Source organism: Miniopterus natalensis, chromosome 13, assembly GCF_054644295.1.
Source record: "Miniopterus natalensis isolate mMinNat1 chromosome 13, mMinNat1.hap1, whole genome shotgun sequence".
NCBI classification, from domain to species: Eukaryota; Metazoa; Chordata; class Mammalia; order Chiroptera; family Miniopteridae; genus Miniopterus; species Miniopterus natalensis.
Window position 1 is genome coordinate 11,780,203 of NC_142093.1, and position 21,051 is coordinate 11,801,253.

A 21,051-nucleotide genomic window follows, 5' to 3' on the forward strand; every position below is an offset into this window, starting at 1 on the left:
GGAGAGAGGCGAGGGTAGGAACGTGGGGACCGCAGGGTGAGGTTTCCCAGGACTGATTTCGAGAGCGCACCCGCTTAAGGATGGCTGACAGCCCCGCTCCCGCCGAGCCGACTGCTTCGCAGGAACTCAATGGCGACTTCAAAAAGCCAGCCCTGCCGGTGCCCCCCGCGGTGCGGGGCAAGTTCCCGGCCACCAGTCCTTCAGACCCTGAGGAGGTGAAGGAGAGGCCCACAGCACTGCTGGACCCAGACTCCGGGGAGCCTGACGCCCCTCCGGCTCAGCCGGAAAGTGCGGAGACCCGGGGTCCAGCGGAGGGGCAGCCGCGGCGCCCCACAGCGGCTCCTGCTCCTGACGGCGCGGCCCGGGCCCCCCCTTACCGAGAGCCGCCGTGGGCCGGCCCCGCCGCGGGCCCCTACAGCCTAGAGACCCTGAAGGGCGGCACGATCCTCGGCACTCGTAGCTTGCAAGGGACCAGTTGCTGCCTTTTCGGGAGGCTGCCGAGCTGCGACGTGTGCCTGGAGCACCCGTCGGTGTCCCGGTTCCACGCCGTGCTGCAGCACGGGGCGTCCGGCCCCGACGGAGAACGCGACGGCCACGGGCCCGGCTTCTACCTCTACGATCTGGGCAGCACTCACGGCACCTTTCTTAACAAAAGCCGCATCCCGCCCCGCACCTATTGTCGGGTCCATGTCGGGCATGTTCTTCGCTTCGGCTGCAGCACCCGGCTCTTTCTTCTTCAGGTAGGTAGAAAAACCTAGAATTGAAATCTCTGGAGCGCGCGGGGCTGGGTTCCTTCCTGAGCTCCTGAAGCTTTCGCTGAGGAAGCGGATCCCCCTAGCAGTGATTACAAAAGTGGAGGAACCTTGGCCCCTCGTCTCCAAACCTCAGGGCACATTGCTGTGTATCTGGAAGTGACTGCAGCGATCCTGAACTCTAAAAGAATTCTTTCTCTTGGTTCTTCAGGGACCAGAGGAAGACCGAGAGGCAGAATCCGAGTTGACGGTAACGGAACTGAAGGAATTGCGCAAGAAGCAACAAATGATGTTGGAGAAGAAGATGCTAGGAGAAGACTCGGATGAAGATGAGGAAATGGGTACCGCTGAGAGGAAGAGAGGCGCTAGTAGTCAGGATGATGAAATGGGTTGCACCTGGGGAATGGGTAAGACATGAAAATTGCTACCAGAGGTTAATATTTTAAAATCATTCCTAGTGCTACCCTCAAATGTTTTTATCAAGCAAGTTTTCATGACTCTAGAGACAGGACAAACACAATTTTCACATGAGGTTTCCAAAACCCGGAGAGATTCATTTACTTTGCTGAAGTAAAGAAATTGAATTATGGGTACTACGGATTTCTTTTAATTTGTTTTACAGTTCACTCCCTTGCTGGAAATTCTTCCTCAGCATACAATTAATTTGGTATTTTTAGCATTAAAATTTTTTAAAAATTAATTACTGACCTTGATTATCGCTGAAAGGGCTGGAACTATACTTAAATAAATAAAATGGAATATTATTCAATATAGGATAGTCCCTTGAATTTTTTGTATATTGTGTAAATATCCTGAAATGTGAAATATCTAATGAGAGAAAGCTGGTCCTTTAGCTAGAGGAGCTGGAAATGGTATTCAGGAGCTAGGAATATAAAAAGAAAAGGCCCTAATATGTTGTTGGGAGGACAGGCTAAATATGAAATTACTGTGGTAAGTGCCAAGCAAAATCTACAAATCGTGCTAGAGTAAGGAAGGGTTCAGAGAAGGGAGCAATCACTGAGGACTTAGACCTGTACTGTCCAGTATGGTAGCCATTAGCCACATGTGGTTATTGGACACTCAAAGTGTGGCTAGTCAAAATCAACATGTGCTGCAAATGTAGAAAATACACTGGATAGCAAAGACTTAGTGTGAAAAAAGAATGTAAAATATTGAGGATATTTTTATATTGATAACATATTTCTCTTTTTTAATGTGAATACTAGAAAATATTAGATTTACATACATGGCTTTTATTATATTTCTGTTGGGCAGCACTGACTTAGCTCTTTGGGAAAGTTTATAAGCAGAAGAGTTTTGAGCTGGGACTTGAAGGAAAAAAAGAAGCCCTTAGGAGGCTCAACATTGGGAGTGGTGTTCAGGGCAGGGTCTGGTGATTTGAAGGGAGTAATGAATAGACAAGTCTATGTGACAGATAAGAAGTATTAGGAAATTATATTGGAGGAAAAGTATGAGACCTGGAGCTTAAATTTTTTTTCTCTCATAGAAAATGTAGTAGGTAATTTTGCTTTTAAAATATAGAGATGGGGGTGGGTAGGGGGAGTGCCATAAAAACAAGTTTTAACTTGTCACACAATTCAGAAAACCTAAAGATGTCAATACTGGTGGTTTTTTTGGTTGTTTGCCCCTACCTCTTCTTTTCATCATTGATAACCATATATTTATGAAGAAAGGATAGTGGGTGTCTTTCAGATGGTCTCTTCTTATATCTGATTGTCTTTTCTTATTTCCCCATATTTTGTAGGAGAAGATGCTGTAGAGGATGAGGCTGAAGAGAACCCCATTGTTTTAGAGTTTCAGCAGGAAAGGGAGGCCTTTTATATAAAGGACCCGAAAAAGGCTCTCCAAGGTTTTTTTGACCGAGAAGGTATGCAAACAGATTCTGACCCTCCTGGTAGAATGTGTCCATAGCAATGTTGTTTTCTAGATCTTCAGGTTTTTAGAAATGCCATATTTTATCTGCTGTCTTCCTTGTTCAGTACTTGCCCTTGTGGTCAATTGTTTCATGTGTATTTTGAAAATAGTAAACATCTTGTTAGTCTTTCCTATCTTGGAAAAAAGGAAGTTCTTTTTACTGACGTGCCTCATTCTTCTGGAAAGATCCTAGATTTTGGTGGTGGGTGGTTGAGCCAACTTCTTGTAATTTTTTCTTTGTAATTCACCTGATCTTTTTTAATTCTTAGCATGGATTTTGATTTTATAGGGTTTAAAAATAATTCCACAGAGGATTGTTTCATTAGAGAGTCATTGAGGAACATCTAAGTGTATGTGTGTATGCATAGATGTGTGTGTGTGAGAGTGCATGAATATATATATGAATGGTTGCATTCTGTGCTTAAATTTATGCTTCTAAAAACAGGCAATTGTGACAATTTAACAACTTAAGTCCACAACTTATAAAAAATGTGGAAGCTGTTATACATTGGGCAAAGCTGTGCATGGAGAGTTGATTGTTTTGATTTGAGTTTGCTTTTTTCCTGCCTCGAGCTCATCCTCATTTTATTATCAGATGATAATCCCTAGGAATGAGAACTTGAAATTTAGTTTTCAGTCTGGTAGGGGAACTTGATATTCTTACTTAACTTTTGTTCTCTTTTTCCTTTGTATCAACTAGTAATTTTTAGATCCTATTAAAATTGTCTTGTCTTTCTTCCCCCCAAAGGAGAAGAATTAGAGTATGAATTTGATGAACAGGGACATAGCACTTGGCTCTGCAGGGTGAGGTACGTTCTCTTCTCATTAATGTCCATTTCTGGAAAGTGGCCAATTTCAGGTTTAATTTATGGTTATAGACAACAAGCCAAAGAGTAGCTTTAGTTTTAATTTTAGGTTGTTCCTGATTAGGGCTCTTGATAGTTTAGTAACACTTATATTATTGAGGGTGGGGTGGAATAGGTAAGAGGTGGAAAGAAAAGATTTGAAATCTAACCTTGGCAGATAGAATGAAATGAACCGAGAGACTTGAAAAACCATCTTAAAAAAACATGACTGTTACCATAACAGATTAATCTTTTTGTATGAGAATTGGAGCTTAGTACTGTGCTATAATTCCCTCTAAACCAATGCAGATTACCTGTGGATGATTCAACTGGAAAACAACTGGTGGCTGAGGCCATTCACTCAGGAAAGAAAAAGGAAGCAATGATCCAGTGCTCCCTGGAAGCTTGTCGAATCCTTGATACTTTGGGATTGCTGCGGCAGGAGGCAGGTGAGTATGTGGGAACACTTTTTTTCTTTAAAAATAAAAAAAAGGAAGGAAATTTTAACATAAAAGATAAAACTTTTTTTAGGGGGAAAATGTAAATTGTACAGACTTCAATGAAGTGAAAAGAAAAACTCCCTATCTCAAAACTCTAAGGTAGCCATTGTTTATATTCTTGCAGACATTTTCTATGCACACAGGTGTGTGTTCAGAACCAGGACCTTAAGTTCTGGAACCAGAACTTAGTCCTACCAAATCAGAGCTCAGTATCACTAGGACACATATAAGCTGTGTGTGTATCTGTAAGCAAGTCTGTCTCAGGAGTGTGTGGTTTTATTTTGCAGACAGATTTACCCATGGATTTATATTCTCTCACTTTAATAACCTCATTGGAAAGAGAGCCTCTTTTTCCCTATATCTAAATATAAGTATGAGGGAAGGATTCTTACTGATCCTTGGGTCACATGACTACCCATAATTCAGATGGGATGGGGAAGGAGTTTTCTAGAGGAAAGGGGGTACTTTTACCATAACAAGGGGAGCAAGGTGGTTTAGAGTAGACAAAAAATAGCTAGCATAGTCCCCTGTTGATGGGCTTTCCAGAGTTTCACTGTTACAAATAATGATGCTTGATATCTACAGTATAAATTCCTAGAAGTGGAATTACTGAACCAATGTATTTTTAATGTTGACAGATGTTGTAAGATTGAACATGAAAAAGGTTATATCAGTGTACACTTCCACCGAGAGTCCATCTCCCCATACCCTTGCCAAATTGGTTATTAACCTTTTAATGTTGTTTTCTAGTCTAATATGTGAGAAGTGGTATCTCATTGTTTTAATTTTTATTTTTTAAAATTATTTTTTAAAAGTTTAATATCTTTTTAAATGTTTCTTGACCATTTGTATTTTTTTTAATATGAACTGCTATTGTTATTTTTTTTCAAATTTTCTTTTGGATTATTGGTCTTTTCCTTATTTATCTTTTTCCATTTTTACTCAACTGCTTTTTAAGAGCCTTTTGCTTAGTAAGTAGCCCTTTGTTTTAATTTTTTATTGTGGTAAAATATAAATACCATAAAATTTACCATTTTAAGCATTTTTAAGTAAAAGTTCAGTGGCATTAAATACATTCACGTTGTACAACTGTCACTACTATCCATCTCCAGAACTTTTTCATCATCCCATATTGAATCTTTGATTTGTTTTTTTTTTAATATCCTCACCGAGGATATTTTTTCCATTGCTTTTCAGTGTGGAAGGAGAGAGAGAGAGAGAGAAACATTGACGTGAGAGGGACACATTGATCGGTTGCTTCTCTCGTGTGCCTGACTGGGGTTGGGAATTGAGCCTGCAACCAAGGTATATGCCCTTGGCCAGAATCGAACCCTGGACCCTTCATTCCATGGGCCAGTACTCCAACCACTGAGCCAGACTGGCTAGGGCCACATCGAATCTTTGTATCCAATAAACAAGAACTTCCCATTTTTCATCCCCCTTGGCCCCTGATAACCACTGTTCTGTTTCCTATTCGTATGAATTTGACTATTCTAGGTGCCTCGTATAAGTGGAATCATGTAATATATGCCTTTTGGGTCTGGTTTATTTCACTTAGCATAGTGTCTCCCAGGTGTAGTCCTTTGTTTTCATATGTAGTTTGGCACCTTGTTGAACCCTGTCTTTTCATAATTGATAGCGATATTTTAAACTGCTTGCCTACTTGCCTTCTTTCTTTTCTTTTTTTAAAAAACTTATTTTATTTCCATTTATTTTATCTACCTCTAGTATCTCGGAAAAGGAAAGCAAAGAACTGGGAAGATGAAGACTTTTATGACAGTGATGATGACACATTTCTTGATCGGACTGGCCTGGTTGAGAAGAAGCGTCTGAACCGAATGAAGAAGGCTGGGAAGATCGATGAGAAGCCAGAGACCTTTGAATCGCTGGCAAGTTTTATTTATAGAAGTAGCTGCAGTAGTTTAATTTTTTAAATAAAATAATGTATTATTTAAAAATTTTTTCTAACTATAACTTTTAAAGCAACAGCATTGAAATCTGGTACTGAGGTATAACTTTTGTTATCTGCAAATTTGATGGTTACAAATAATCAGTCTTATGCAAGTTGGGAAAAAGATTGGCTTGCTGCTAGTTTCTCTCCACCTCTGCGTGAATATTGGTCCATTAGTGAGCATTCTTTGGAAATGATGTTACCCTCCACAAAAGAAAGGAAAAAGTTTTAAATTGTAACATTCTGAGGTGAAATTGACTTTAGGCTTCTGGCAGTCAAAAATCATGAAAGGAATTTTGAGGAGTGTAATTTGATAATAGTCTTTTTCTTTTTTTTTTTTGTAATTTGATAATAGTCTTAAACAGTGTATCCTTCATGAAATTATTATAAGGTAGCAGGTGTTTTCACTATATTAAGTAGTATTTAGAGCTTTAAACATTACCCAGCATCTATCCTTTTGATTTATTATTGAAAGCAAATACCTTGAGCCGTTTCTTTTGAGTAAAATAAAGTCTGTGTTCTGTACATATATTCTGTTTAATTGTGAGTTCTTTAATTCAGAAATTAATTCAATTAGAATTAAATAAACAGATGAAAAATGTTAACTCCATAAAGAACAGACTTAACTGGACTTCAAATTAATCCTCTTAAAATGTATAACAGTAGTGAAAAGAGGAGAAAGCTACCATATTTTGAAAAAAGAAAGACATTTGCTAACACTGTTGCTTTGGGCGTTACAGGTTGCAAAGTTAAATGATGCTGAAAGGGAACTCTCTGACATTTCTGACAGACTGAAAGCCTCAAGCAAAGGTAAAGCAATGACTCATTAAACAGTTATTTATTGAGCATCAGCCATATGTAGTGCACTATGCTAGCCGCTGGGCTACATTGGTTAATAAGATATATCAGAATATGGAGCTTTTATAAGGAGCTAGAAAGAACATTATAAGTTAATTGGTGTAACCTCTTTATTTAATAGATGAGAGGAATGAGGTAAGGTGACATTCCACTGTTTCCTTATTCCTAGTATCAGTAATGTCCTTTGTCCAGCTCTATGTTAGTGGCTTTTCTATGGAAACTTTGTCTGAATTTTAAAACATTTGCAACCATCTTTCTAAACATATATTATCCCTTTCCTGGCAGCTCTGTCAGAGTCACCATCTCAGGACTCTTTAGATGCGTTCATGTCGGAAATGAAATCAGGGAGTGCATTAGATGGTGTGTCCCGGAAGAAACTTCACCTGAGAACTTTTGAACTGAGGAAAGAACAACAGAGACTTAAAGGGTTGATAAAAATTGTAAAGCCAGCAGAGATTCCAGAACTAAAAAAGTAAGTGTTAGTTATACTTGAAATGTTATTTAAAAAAATTTATTTTTCTGTATAATCATTATTTATTTATTTGTGTTTTAAAATTTTTTTTTATTTTTCAGTTACACTTGACATGCAATATTAGGTTAATTTCAGGTGTACCACATAGTGATTAAACATTTATATACTTTATGAGGTGATCACCACGGTATGTACTTGGAATTTTAAGTAAGCATGTTTGCATAGATAACATTTTGAATTACATTTTTAACTTTTTAGATAATCATTTTTGAATAGAAATAGAATATAAGAAACCCTTTAAAGCACAGACGGCAGTGGTTTCATAGAGTAACTAAAAACCCATTTCATTTGTGAAATACAGACTCCTACAGGTTTTTAGAGGAAACTATTGATACCTATTTCATTGGAAGGCTCTGAATTTTATACTTCATCATTTAGTGTAAACTTCTTTAAAGAGCAACATGTACAAAAGGCTAATTTCCCTAATATGTAAAGACTAATGAATGATAAGCAGACAACCATTCACCCAACAGAAAAATGGGCAAAGGATGTCAACTGACAGGCCACTGAAAAAGAAACACAAATAGCTCTTAACTATATAAAAAGATGCTCAACCTTACTCATATAAGAGATGCAAATACTATAATGTAATGCCATATCTATGATTTTAAAACCATAGATGAAAAATATGAATTCAGACTGTTATTAAAAATGTATTTCTAAATTAAATTAATGTAAGTTTCAAGTGTACAGTTCTATTACACATCATCTGTTTAATGCATTGTGTGCTCACACAGATTGTCATTTTAACACCTGTGTCTCTCATTCCTAAGAACCAGATGAAAACTGTTTAATAAAAATACTTTTTTAAAAGGGTAATTTCTTCCTTTAAAAAGGGAGAAAGCATAATCCCCTGAAGCTGATTCTATTATGACCTTTGATTTTTTGGAGATTATTGGAAGATATTAATCCAAATCCATTTGCAGACATCTAGAAGATTTTTGAGTAATTATAATTGAGACTAATTTTTCCCAGAGTTGGCTTGTGTGTGTGTGTGTGTGAAAGAGATCCAGTCTTTCTTTATTGTTGTTTTTTCTTTTTATTGAATTTATTGGGGTGACACTGGTTAACAAAATTATATAGGTTTCAGGTGCACAATTCTACAACACATCATCTGTACACTGTATTGTGTGTTCACCACCCCAAGTCAAGTCTCTGTTCCAGTCTTTCAAGTTGACAGTATTTTTGAAAGATTTATTCTGTGTGGTCTCAACAAATATTCAAAATGTTGAGTAGGTTGTTTTAGAAATAGCAACCCCTAGTGCGCAGAAACCAGGTGGACATCTCAGAAAGTGGCATTGCCTAGGTGGGTTCACTCACTCATGAGGGTAGTTAGATCTGTGCCATCTGGTTAGCACCCAATAGTCACATGTGATATTTCAGTTAAATAAGATTCAAAATTCAGTTCCTCGGTCACACGAGGCCCCTTTCATGTGCTCAGTAGCCGTGTGTGACTAGTGGCTGCCATATTGGACAGCACAGATACAGAACATGCCCATCAGTGCAGAAAGTTCTGTATTGGACAGTGCTGCTTTATATTGTCAGCATTTATTCAGCCCCTCAACCCTGAGCACAAAACCTGCACTTGGCACTAGGGGCATTGCATAGAAGAGTATCTAGATATTGAGAGGCACCTCTTCTTATAGAGATGTAGAGAGAGAATGTTTCTGGAGCCCTTGATGTCTATCTGTATACAGAAAACCTATCCTCAAATTACTAGCAGGTTTATTCAAAGATTTATGTGTTGTTTGGATATTTAATACAGTGATTCATAGATCAGCTCACAAAATTCTACTTGACCCAAATGATATTTGAGTTACCTTACCGATATTGAGGTGGTGGGTTCGCACTAGAGTTAGACTTCTTGGGTTTCATCCTCAGCTCTGTCGATTACTTTTTGGGCATTTTGAGGCAAATTAACTTTTTTGGGTTTTGCTTTCCTCATCAGTAAACTAGAAGTAGTGATGTTGCAAAGATGAAATGAATAGCACTTAAAGTGCTGGCATGTATTATTGTTGCCATCATTGCTGTAATTTTTACTGTTTCTTTAACACCTAGCAACTATTTGTAACATCACTTTTGTGGAAAAAGGGTAAAAACTCAGGCGACATAGTCCAGGGTGAACAAATTAACAGTGAGTTTTAATTACAACTCTGTAACCCTTTAACTTGGTAAGTCAGCCGTCAGTTGTTCAGACTAGGAGACTGTGTGGGCTTCCTCCAGGGCCTCCCCCTGCTGTCTGTGTCTTTCTAGTTTCCCCTCCCTTTTCTACTTTCCGAGGTGGCCCTCAGGTGCTGTGGATCTTCCCCTCCTCTTATCACTTGAGGGTGAACTTCCAAACTTTATCAAACTCCACCCTCCCCCACAGGAACAACTCTTGACTGTGATTCCACCTTCTGCTTTGCTATCTCCTTTGGGCATCTTTGTACCTCCTCCAGGCCGGCCAGTCAAGCTAATTAATGGAGCTGCAAAATGAAATGACTGTTGCTCTTGCCTTTGTCTTTCTATGTCAGCACCTTCCTGAGGCCTGGGGAGAGGTTGTGAAGGATAATGATTCGGCAAAGGGTCTTTAGGGCCAGGCAGGCAGGACCTGTGGCCTTAGTAAGGCAATGGTCTGTCTCTGGTAGAGAGAAAGGGCTTGAGACTAGACCCAGGAGTACCACTGAAGGGGTAAGACTTAGGTGAAAGAAGACAGTAGTGGCAAATGGGGCTTCACGGGCAGAGCAGCGTCGTCAGTTTCTTGAAAGGGTTACTTGGAGTCAGGAGTGCCAGGGCTGTCCTGTGATGTCATTGTCACCTCTGTGTACTCTCTGAGTGCCTTGTCCACTCAACTGCCATTCTTTTTTTTTTTTCTCTGTGTGTCTTTTTTTTCTTCTAATTTCTACAATCTCTTCATTTTGCCCTTCCTCAGCTTCACCCTAGTGGGCTTAGCTTTTATAACTTTGTCTAGCCAATGAGGACATTGATAAACTCATCATTGTAGGGTCTATTATTATGTTTTTGTCATTACTCCCTACAAAGGGTATCCTGCCTACTACTCCCTACATACACTCACAGACACACACACACACACTTTTTTTTAAACTTCTTTGCTCAGAGCTGTTATGTGTGTTTATAAGTGTGGACTCCAGGTAAATAAGGCCTTTTGAGTCCTCTTCATATGTTTGTGAAAATGGGGCTTTACACCATGGATCCATCTCCTGCACTTAGTGGGGAGGGGGTCATGCTTACATATTGCCAGTGGCCTTTGTTCTGTAAGCATCATTTTATGAATGTGAAATCCTGTAGCATGGTGTAAATGACTAAGTAGGAGCCTCGTCTTGCCCTTAATAACTCTATGTCTGTAACAATCGTAGTGTCATGTCCATTCAAACTCTGCTGGCCTGAATATCTCTTCATATGGGTATGTGCTTAATATTCATTTTGTAGAAATTTTTGTTTTGCTAAAAGTTTCTTTGTCAGTGTCATGGTGTTTTTAGATAAATTCTTGGCCTCGCTGGAATAGGTGTGTATAATTATTCTTTCTTTCTAGGACTGAAAGTCACGTTGTAGATGCTGAAAACAAAGCTAAAAAGCTAACATTGCCTCTCTTTGGTGCCATGAAAGGAGGAAGCAAATTCAAATTAAAAACTGGGACAGTAGGGGTAAGTGGTGGGTAAGGCTGTTAAACTTCTAGCAGTTCACTTATCTGAGCTAATTTTTTTCTTTTCTTTTCAAAGCTCAAAGCTCATTCCATAGGATGAGTCATTTTTTTCATAGTAATGTGAAAAAGGGCTGTGGGCGTGGCATGATCACACCTTTCCCAGGTCTTCGTTCTTGGATTTTCCTCTTCAGTTTAGAGTTATCAAGAGTTAATGGGGGGGGGGGGGGGGGGGGCGGAGAAAAAAAGAAAAAGGAAAAAAAAAAGAATAAAAAAGGCATAAAAAAAAAGAAACTTAACAACAAAAAAGAGGAAACAAAAAGAATGAATTGATTCATGCCAATCAATTTGCATGTAATTAATTTGTAAATTAGAATATCAGTTGATTAATTTGTGATGGATGCTACCATTTGATGAATGTTACATTTGTAATTAATCTTACCAGCTGATGAATGTTGCAATGTGATGAATGTTACATTTAAGAAAGGGTCTCCTGCATTAAATGTTTTTCTCCTGGTGGATAGATGTTGTAATGCTCAGACTCAGCTAACGTTTGTTAGTTATAGTCTGTGTACCTGGCTCTGTATGTGGTTTTTCCTTTATTTAATCCTTCCAAAACCTTGTGATGTATGGGAATTATTACCTTGCACAGGTGAGGAAACCGGGTCAGAGAGGTTAAATATAAGATTACACCATCAGTAAGGTAGGCTGGCAGTCAAATCCAGGTCTTCTCTCTATTGAGTTTTGTGATCTTTCTACTATTCTCTAATAATTCACTGATGTATGTTTTTGCTTTAAGACATTCCTATTTGTAGTTTGAGCTTTTAAAAGGCATTCATCACCCCAAAGAGGGCTGCCATAACAAAATACCACAGTCTGTGTGGCTTAAACAACATACACTTATTTTCTCACAATTCTGGAGGCTAGGAGTCCAACATCAAGGTGCCAGCAATATTGGTTTCCTCTGAGGCCTCTTTTCTTGGCTTATAGATGGCTGTCTTCTTGCTGTGTCTTTACATGGTCATCCCTCTGTGCATTTGCACTCCTCATATAAAGGAGTGCATACTGGATTAGGGCCCCATCCTGACAGCCTTATTTTTACTTAGTTGCCTCTTTAAAGATCTTATCTCCAAATACGGTTACATTCTGAGGTACTGGGGATTGGGACTTCAACATGAATCTTGGGGGCACCTAATTCACCAACACCTTGAATTAGGGAAAACTGCCCCCTCGTGGCAGAGGCCTGAAGTCCCAGCCATATGTTCTGAGTGAGGATATGGTTTACCTGAGATGGAAGGTTTTCTATGTTTTGTGTGTGTGTGTGTGTGTGGTAGGGGATACTTATGCTTTAGTTAGAAGAAAAACTTTTTTAAAAAAATATATTAATTTCAGAGAGAGCAAAGGAGAGGGAGAGAGAGAAACATCAGTGATGAGAGTCATTGATCCCGCACAGCCCCTACTGGGGATCAAGTCCGCAACCCGGGCATGTGCCCCGACCGGAAATTGAATCCCGATCTCCTGGATCCCAGGTCAATGCTCAGCCGCTGAGCAACACCCGGCTGGACTTGATTTATTTCTTAAAATGTGTGTCTAATTTACTTCCTAGAAGATTTTGTAGTGAATTAAGGTCCTGTAACCTCATGAGGAGGTAACAGAATTCCTGTAGCTGATACTCACTTGGAATAAATGTTTTAGTTCCTTACATGCTGTTTCCATTGTTTTGTACTTAATATTCTGTTGACCCTAGAAACTAATAAAGATACTCCTTAAGGGTCCATAAATGGATAAAACTTCACGTGAAAGTCCTACTTCCAGCAAATCCCTGCAGGGTTTATCAACATATAGAGGTTAGACATCCTACACATTTAGCTCGAATCCCTGGAAGAGATTTGTTTCTTTCTCATTATGTAGAACGACTTGCTCACGGTTTTGTTTCCCTTACAGAAGTTACCCCCCAAGCGTCCTGAACTCCCTCCAGCTCTAATGAAAATGAAGGACGAGCCTGAAGAGGAGGAGGAGGAGGAGGAGGAAGAGGAGGAGGAGGGGGAGGGAAAGAGCACCCTGGAGGCCGGAAGCTGTGGGCCAGAGCAGGACAGAGGCCCAGGAGCAGCAGTGCAGGAAGCGAGTCCTCCCACAGACCTCCCGTGTCCTGAAGAAACAGGACAGCCTGGTGAGGCATTGCTTTATATAATGCATTTGCATTAACTGTGGAGCTTTGAAAAAGAAAAGCCAGTTCTTGCCTGTGCATTTTTTGACTTTGAAATACTTCGTGACATGTGATACAACTGACTCTGTGGAAACACCCGTCCTTTAACTGCCAGTCATTTTTCATCCTCACTGCAAAATAAGGACGAGTATTTCCAGTCTGTTCCAAAATTGTGGAAAATCAAAGCTATGGAATCTGAAACCCGAGCTACTGTGGCCAGTCCTGAGCTGTTGCCATTGTTTGATTGGAGGGCAGTGGAATATGGTAGATGATGAGGCCTGATCAGGTGGTCTCAGAATAAGCCTCCCCTTACTCATTTTTACCCCATCCTAAAGCAGATGCTAAGCATAATTGTACCCGCTGGACTTACTGCTCAGGAAGCATCATGACATTCATTTTTCTGTTCATGGTGCCTAGCAGAGAACCTGGCACATCATATTTACCCACTACAACAAAGGTTTGATGAAAAAGGGAATTGATTGGTTTTTAAGTGTATTTTCTTCTGATTATAAAAGGCATATATGCTCATTTAGAAACTGAATTATAGAGTCCAAAGAAGAAGAGAGAAATCGCCCATGATCCCACCCCGAAAGATGATTGTTTATCTTTTTAGTATCTTATCCCTTGTCAATTGCAGGGGTTATTTTCCTACAGGTTGGCCAAAATACTTAGCAAATTAAGTCTGCACAGAAAATAGGGAGCAAGAGAGGAAAAAAACAACTGACATTAAATGTGTATGAGAATGTATGCATGTCTTCTTCCAACACAAACCAGGCTTGTCTGCATAAAACACCAGGCCTGCTACATAGACCTTCTCTTGAATCACCTTTAGTTGTTAAAAAGTCACCATTTCCTTCTCTGGGAGAGGTAAAGCTTTTGTTTTTTGCATTCTCCTTTGTTTAGTTACTGGCAAAATGCTTGGCCTTTTCAAAAAAGGTACTTATACATACTTTTTCTGAATCTGGTTTTTGATTCATACATTTGATCCATACAGCAGGAAGGGGAGCAGTTAGTACTGTATTTTTTGTTTTTTTTTTGTTTTTTGTTTAGGGAACCAAAGCAAATATGTGTGTATAAAAATAGCAGACTTTAAAATTCGGCTTATAAGATACATTAATTAGTAAATCTGCAGCTGATTAGGATTACTTCAGGCATTTTTGTTTGTTTGTTTTACAGCATTGGGATCATATTGTACATGCTTTTTTGTAACCTGTTTTTTTATGTTTTAAAATATTCTTTTAAAATGTGATTTAATAAGGGACATAGTGGTCCATCGTGTGCATGTGCTGCAACTTGTTTAATCAACTTCCTGTTGTTAGACATGTAAGTTATTTTTAAATTTTGGCTATTTTAAATATATTTGTATATAATAAATCTTGGTGTTCATCTCTGATTATTTTCTTTGAATTTGTTCCTGGGAAGTAGAATTTCTAGGAGTATATACATTTCAAGGAATATGTACATTTTTAAGGCTTTGGTAAATATTGCTAAGAGTTTTACTTCAGAGGTGGCTAGCTTTTAAGTGGAAAGTTGGTGATTCTCTGTTAGACAGCTGGAGGCACATTTATTGAAAACTTCATTTTAGTTGAAGCTAATGATAGTAAACTGGATGATTGTGTATGTCTTTAGCTTTCCTTGCTTCTGTTTTTGTTTTCCTGGTTCCCCACCATGAATTAAGTAATAACAATATGCTTTGGTTCTGTGTTTTACAGAAAACTGGTCTCAACTCAGCCAAGTAGAACAGAATAAAGATTATCAACAGATTAGTGAAACAGCTGCATCACATGAGGAACCCTCAGGCAAGTAGCACAGCCGACTCTATTGCTGCTCTGCACAAGCAGCCAACTGGTGTTCTAGAGGAGGATGGCGGCTGACATGAAGCAGCAGAGAATGGCCTTTGAGACGCTGGGGAGATGCTGCTGCCAGGCCCTGGAGAGAACTGGAGTGTATGAGAGGTTTATGTTTAATGCCATCCCATTTGCCCTTTTTTATTCCTCTGGCCATGCAAAGCCCTCCACAATTTTACATTTCCAAGAGTTGAATATGTGCCCATCATGGGAGTGACTTCGAAACTATTAAATAGGTTGAAAGTTCGGCCTATTCAAAGAACTTTTTTTCTGGTTTTCTACTGCTTTTAACTGTAATGTATGGTAAAGTCAGCCCCGTTTTCCTTCACCTATTCAAATGGTGTGATTATACTCAAGCTTGTAGAATAGCCTTAGGATTTGAAAACTAGGGTTGTTAGTGAAGGGAAAATTCTCTTAATATGTAGTCTTTACAATAGTGGAAGGAATTTTTGAGAATTTGATTGTTACATGTTTTCTTTAATAAATGTAATATTCTCTTAGGAGGAATTTCTTTTCTATTTTACTTATTCTGAAATAGCTATTGCCTCTTTTTTTTTCTTAAACTAGCATCAAAGGATGAATTGAAGAAAAAGAAAGCTCCTGGTCCAGGCAAAGTAAGTACTTTAGTCATAATCTTCACTTCTCTGGAAGTAAAAGTGACTCCCCTTGTCATGGACCACAAGTGAATCTTTAGAGATTGTCTTAGCAGAGTTCTCAACTACCTTATTCCCTGCCCCCACCCCCTGCTTCTGGAAGCCTGGGCTCCATTTTTATTTTTGAAGTTTTACCTTTTGAATTCTCTATCCATATAACTGCTCACATACTTCTTTTATTAATTTGTGAAATTTCATATTCGTCTGGCCGGGCATGGCTCAGTGGTTGAGCATCGACCTAGGATCCAGGAGATCACGGTTTGATTCCCGGTCAGGGCACATGCCTGGGCTGCGGGCTTGATTCCCAGTCAGGGGCGTGTGGGAGGCAGCCGATCAATGACTACTCTCTCATCATTGATGTTTCTCTCTCTCTCCCTCTCCCTTCCTCTCTCTGAAATCAATAAAGACATATTAAAAAAATAAATGAGGAAGATCTTTAAAAAGAACAACAAAAAAACAAACAAAAAACCCCTTCATATTCTAGTATGCCATAACAAGACATTTGAGTAATATATTCTTATTTTCCTCCATTTATTACACAGAAGGTAGAATGTAATATACTGCATTCTATGTCTTGATATTTTAACCTATCGTGTAAATCACTGTTTATCAGTACACCAAGCGCTTCCTACTGTATGGATGTACTCTTGTTAACCAGTTCCTTATAGATAGGCACTGGGTTGTTTCTAGTCTTTTATTACAACAGTGCTGTAAATAACCTTGTATGTACATAATTTTGTGTGGATGCAGTAAGTTTCCAGAAATGAGATTGCTGGGTTATGTCAGGAGATCCTTAAGACCACCCTCAGGCTATGTAATTCACAGGAAGGAGGCCTCACAGGACTCAGCAGGTGGTTGTACTCACAGCTGTGATTTACTGCAGCAAAAGTATATACCAAGCACAGTCAGCAAGGGAAAGGCACATGGGGTGAAGTCTGGGGCACAAGCTCCCAAAGGTCCTTTTCCAGTGGAGTCACATAGGATGTTTAATTCCCCTGACAACGAGTTGTGACAATTTGTGAAATGTTGCTAACCAGGGAAGCTTATTAGAGCCTCAGTGCCCAGGATTTTTATTGAGGACTGAGATCACAGAGGCATATCCCCTGCCTGGCATATACCCAAATTCCATTCTCCCAGAAGAAAAGCAGGTGTTCAGCATAAATCACATTGTTTTTACTAACAGTTTAGGCACAGTGAGCCCTCTTATCAGTCAGGATAGTGGGAACCCTCCCAAAACCCAAGTTCCCCGGTGCCAGCTAAGGGCCAACTTGCAAACAGGCCTTTCAAAGGATAGCGATCAGGCTTGCTGTGCTAACTTATTCCTGCACCTAGAGCAAGAGGCAAATGCCAAATTTCCCTCTATGGGAAAGAACTCAGACCTGTGTTAACTGCCCCTTTTAAAAAATATCACTTCACTCTCACTGACTGAAATCAGCTTGTTGAGGCTTTATAGAAAAAAAGAATGTTTCCCCATTTTTTGATTACTTATATCAAGATCATTAATGGAAACTGTTCTCTCTTTTAAAAAAAAATTTTATTGATTTTGGAGAGAGGAAGGGAGAGGGAGAGAGAGAGAAACATTGATGTGGAAGAGAAGCATTGATCAGCTACCTCATGCACCCTCTGCCCCCACCAGGGATTGGGCCCTAAACATGGGCATGTGCCCTGATGAAGAATTGAACTAGCAACCTTTTGGTGCATGGGACAGTGCTCAATCCATTGAGCCACACTGGCCAGGGTGGAAACTGTTCTCTCTTAGTGTTTGTTTGCTGACAGGTATAGGGACAATAATTCTTAGAGTTAAAATTTTTTTGAATAAAATAACTTATCTTTACTTGCAGCTTCCACCAACAGTTTCCTCCAAATATCCAGACGATGACCCAGACTACTGTGTGTGGGTCCCACCTGAAGGTAAGTTGTTTTTACTTTTCTTTTCCTCTGAGACTTAGTTATATATATTTATGAACATGTAATATATAGAGCTGGGCAAAAGTAGGTTTACAGTAGCAATACAAATAAATAATTCAATAATAATCATACAAGAATAAACTCTGTTTTGTGTACCCTTAACTGTAAACCTACTTTTGTCAACCTTTGTATATTTCAGGTTTAGGATAAGAAAGTTACAAGAGTATGTAGTGGAATAATCTCCCTTCTGGGGGAACAGGTAAATTAAAAGACCTAAAGATACACATCAACAAAATATAATTTGTAGACTCTGGATCCTTATTCAAACAAACTACTGTAAAAAAAATTATAAGCCAGATAATTTGAACACTAGCTAGATATCTGATGAGACTAGGAATTATTGTTAATTTTTTTTTAAGTGTGAATGGTGTTGAGTTCATTTTTAGGAAGAGTCCTTCTAGGAATATGTACAGAAGTGTTCACAGATGGAATGATATCTGGGATTTGCCTTAAAATAATCCAGTGGTGGAAGAAGGGGGCTAGCGGGGGAGGGGTGATAGAGAAAGCAGGATTTGCTGTATATTGATAATTGTTAAAGCTGGGTGATGGGCACAAGGAGGTTCATTGTATTTTTCTCTTTACTATTGTATTTTCAGTTTTCTTTAAAGTGAAAAAAAAAGTCTTCTGGCTATTCCTCAGCTAGTCAGTTTACTACTTCCTCTAATGACAGCCAAGTATCAGTTTCTTATGACTTTTTATATATATATATAATATAAAATGCATAAAATGTCTACATAAGCAATAACATGCGTAATATTTCACCACTTTTTTTACACAAATGGAAGCATATTTTTCCCCCTTGTAGAGCTTTTTAAGAGCATTATCTATCATTCAAAATAACTAAATTCATAACTGTAGTAGGCTCTATTATAGAAGACATCAAATGAAACCCACAGCATGCATTTTGTGAATTTATTATTTCCCAAGTACAAGTACATACCTAGTACAAGTATTTACCTTGATGATAGCACTGCAGTTTCAGTTAATTATATTGTGTTAATTTGTGTGTTAACTGAATTAAGAGTTTAATTAGTTCTGGTATTTAAGAGAAGTATATATTAGTCAAAATAAGAATAGTTGCCTTTTTCTCAAGTAGGATATCATAGAAATAAGTTTACCCTTGTAATCAACCCTCTCTTTTTACACTATGCAAAATTTATATTAGGAAATGTTGTGATGTTTTCCAAATAAGGCAGAAAAGGGTGTTACCTGGGGTTTCCTACAGTAAAATGTTTTCTAATTATGTCACTTTGAATATTTATTCATATAAATGTTTTTCTTGTAAGTCAAATGTTTTTCGGGTAAGTCAAATAATGTAATTTGCAGAATTAGAAGCATATTCTATGCCTTGCTGTTTTGCACTTAACACGATATAGAGACCCTTCCATAGTTATTTATAGATTTCTCTGTGTGTGTGTGTGTGTGTGTGTGTGTGTGCACGTGTTTGTGATGGCATAATTCTTTTTTATGGTCTGGATATACCTTTACTTATTTAACCAGTTTCCTCAATGAATATTTGCTGTATTTCCACTCTTGCCATTACAAACAACTGTGCAATGAGTAACTTCTAACATACACAATTTTGCAATTGCAGAGGTATAGGTGTAGAAAAATATTTGTAAAAGTTAACATGCTGGATCAAAGGCTATGAACATTTTAAAGATATTATAAATCACATTCTATAGACATTGTGCTGGTTTACATTCATATATATCCTTAAGGCAACATAGCAGATGTTTGTTTCCCCATATGCTTATCACAGGTTGCTTTTTCTATAGATTGGGTTTCTAACATATTAGTTATTAATAGAAATTTAATTACTAGAAATGTTTGCTCTTTTGTCTGCTAATGTTAGGGTATAAATGAAAAGAGGACCATATTTTCAAATTATATGCAAAAAGTCAAATTTCTATCACAGAAGAAACCTTTATCTGTTTTACTTTTTGGCCCACTGATGTCTTTTCCCTCCTGACTTTGGAAAACTGAATATAATTCTTTCTTTATACTCTGATGTAGGTCAAAGTGGAGATGGCAGGACCCATCTTAATGACAAGTATGGCTATTGATTGCTTCAGAACCCTAAAGGAAGACCTTGTGGACCATGTGACATGGGACATTTAGGATAACATATCAAGTTGAATATCCAGAGAAGGAATTCAGATGATCATTTGTAAAATCTGGTGACTTGCCTTTTCTTCTATACTGTTGGCTTCCTAAATTTGTCTGTCCATGACTTTGGTATTTATATTTAAATGTGTTTTGTGTATGTATGTAAAAAGGAACCATATATTTTGAGAATTAGTAAAGTAAGAGACATGACTCTCTGTTAAAGCGAGAAGATGAAGATGTCTTATGTTTAAGGCTACATGTTTTTCATTAAGTTTTAGGGACTGTGCTTTTCCTGAGTGGTCAGGTGCTTCTGACAGTTAGGCCCTAGGATTCAGTGATGTTGCCTCCTCAAAGAGTGTTAAAATATGAGGTCATGCTATGGGTGTGACCCTGGAGGTCCCTGTCATTCTTGGAACTAAAAAATAGATGCACGATGGGGATTTCTTACTTCCTCCCTCCCACTGCAGTGCTCCTCCCCGGTCTGAGAACAGACCCTGACTTACCAGGACCCAGTTCAGGACCATAGCATACTTCATGCACAGTCCTAATAAAAACTCAGCCCTCTGAATGTCCTGGACCCTGACCAATCAGATTGGTTACTCCTTCTCCAGTGGAAAGGTGCAAGTAAGGCCATTGAGTGAAAAGCTGGATGTGTCTTGCCCAGTGTGGGGCTTCTCACCTCTCTGGAAAGGGGAATAGAGGTTCCTTTCTCTCTGGAAGCATGAAGAAATGCAAGAAGATATCTCACCCCACCCCACCACACCCCCATCATGAATACCTCACTTCTACAGGAAAGGAAAGCCTAAGAGTGGAAGCAGGTAGAGAGCCCATGGACTGGGCTGGAGGCAGACATAATGAGCAGGCAGGAGCAGTGCTGTGGCCCAGCAAGAGTGGAGAGGACGATGCTTTCCCCACGTGGATCATACGGCATGCATGAGGTAGGCAAGAAGCAGTAGTAAGAAACTTCAGTTAAGGTCTGGTCTGCTAAGAGTGATGTCTTTCATTTCTCAGAAAAAATACCAAGATCGGTATTGTGAGAAGCTATTATTTTGAACTTCATTTAGAACAACAGGGAAGAACTTGATGATGATGTAAGAAGTAACAGGAATTTGGGGACAGAGTTACCATGCCATCTTGTATGGAAGCAGTGGACCAGGGTCTGAGCCAGATCAGTGGTCTTCAAAGGCGAAATTCTTTACTCAAACAAAATTGTATGTGGAATCTTAATACTGGAACACGTAAAAATATACCTGCT

The 21,051-nt window shown here is 38.8% G+C and overlaps 1 protein-coding gene across 1 annotated transcript; it reads left to right on the top strand.

Moving 5' to 3' along the window:
• The first annotated feature begins 48 nt into the window (after positions 1-48).
• On the top strand, positions 49-20,655 carry SLC4A1AP (solute carrier family 4 member 1 adaptor protein). The gene is made up of 14 exons (XM_016209710.2): positions 49-740; positions 964-1,159; positions 2,518-2,640; positions 3,436-3,496; positions 3,842-3,981; positions 5,761-5,921; positions 6,724-6,793; positions 7,127-7,313; positions 10,906-11,017; positions 12,958-13,183; positions 14,932-15,018; positions 15,634-15,680; positions 17,561-17,630; positions 19,704-20,655. Exons 1-14 carry the CDS (start codon positions 81-83, stop codon positions 19,751-19,753), a joined length of 2,190 nt encoding a protein of 729 aa, XP_016065196.2. The 5' UTR covers positions 49-80; the 3' UTR covers positions 19,754-20,655.
• The last annotated feature ends 396 nt before the right edge of the window (positions 20,656-21,051 follow it).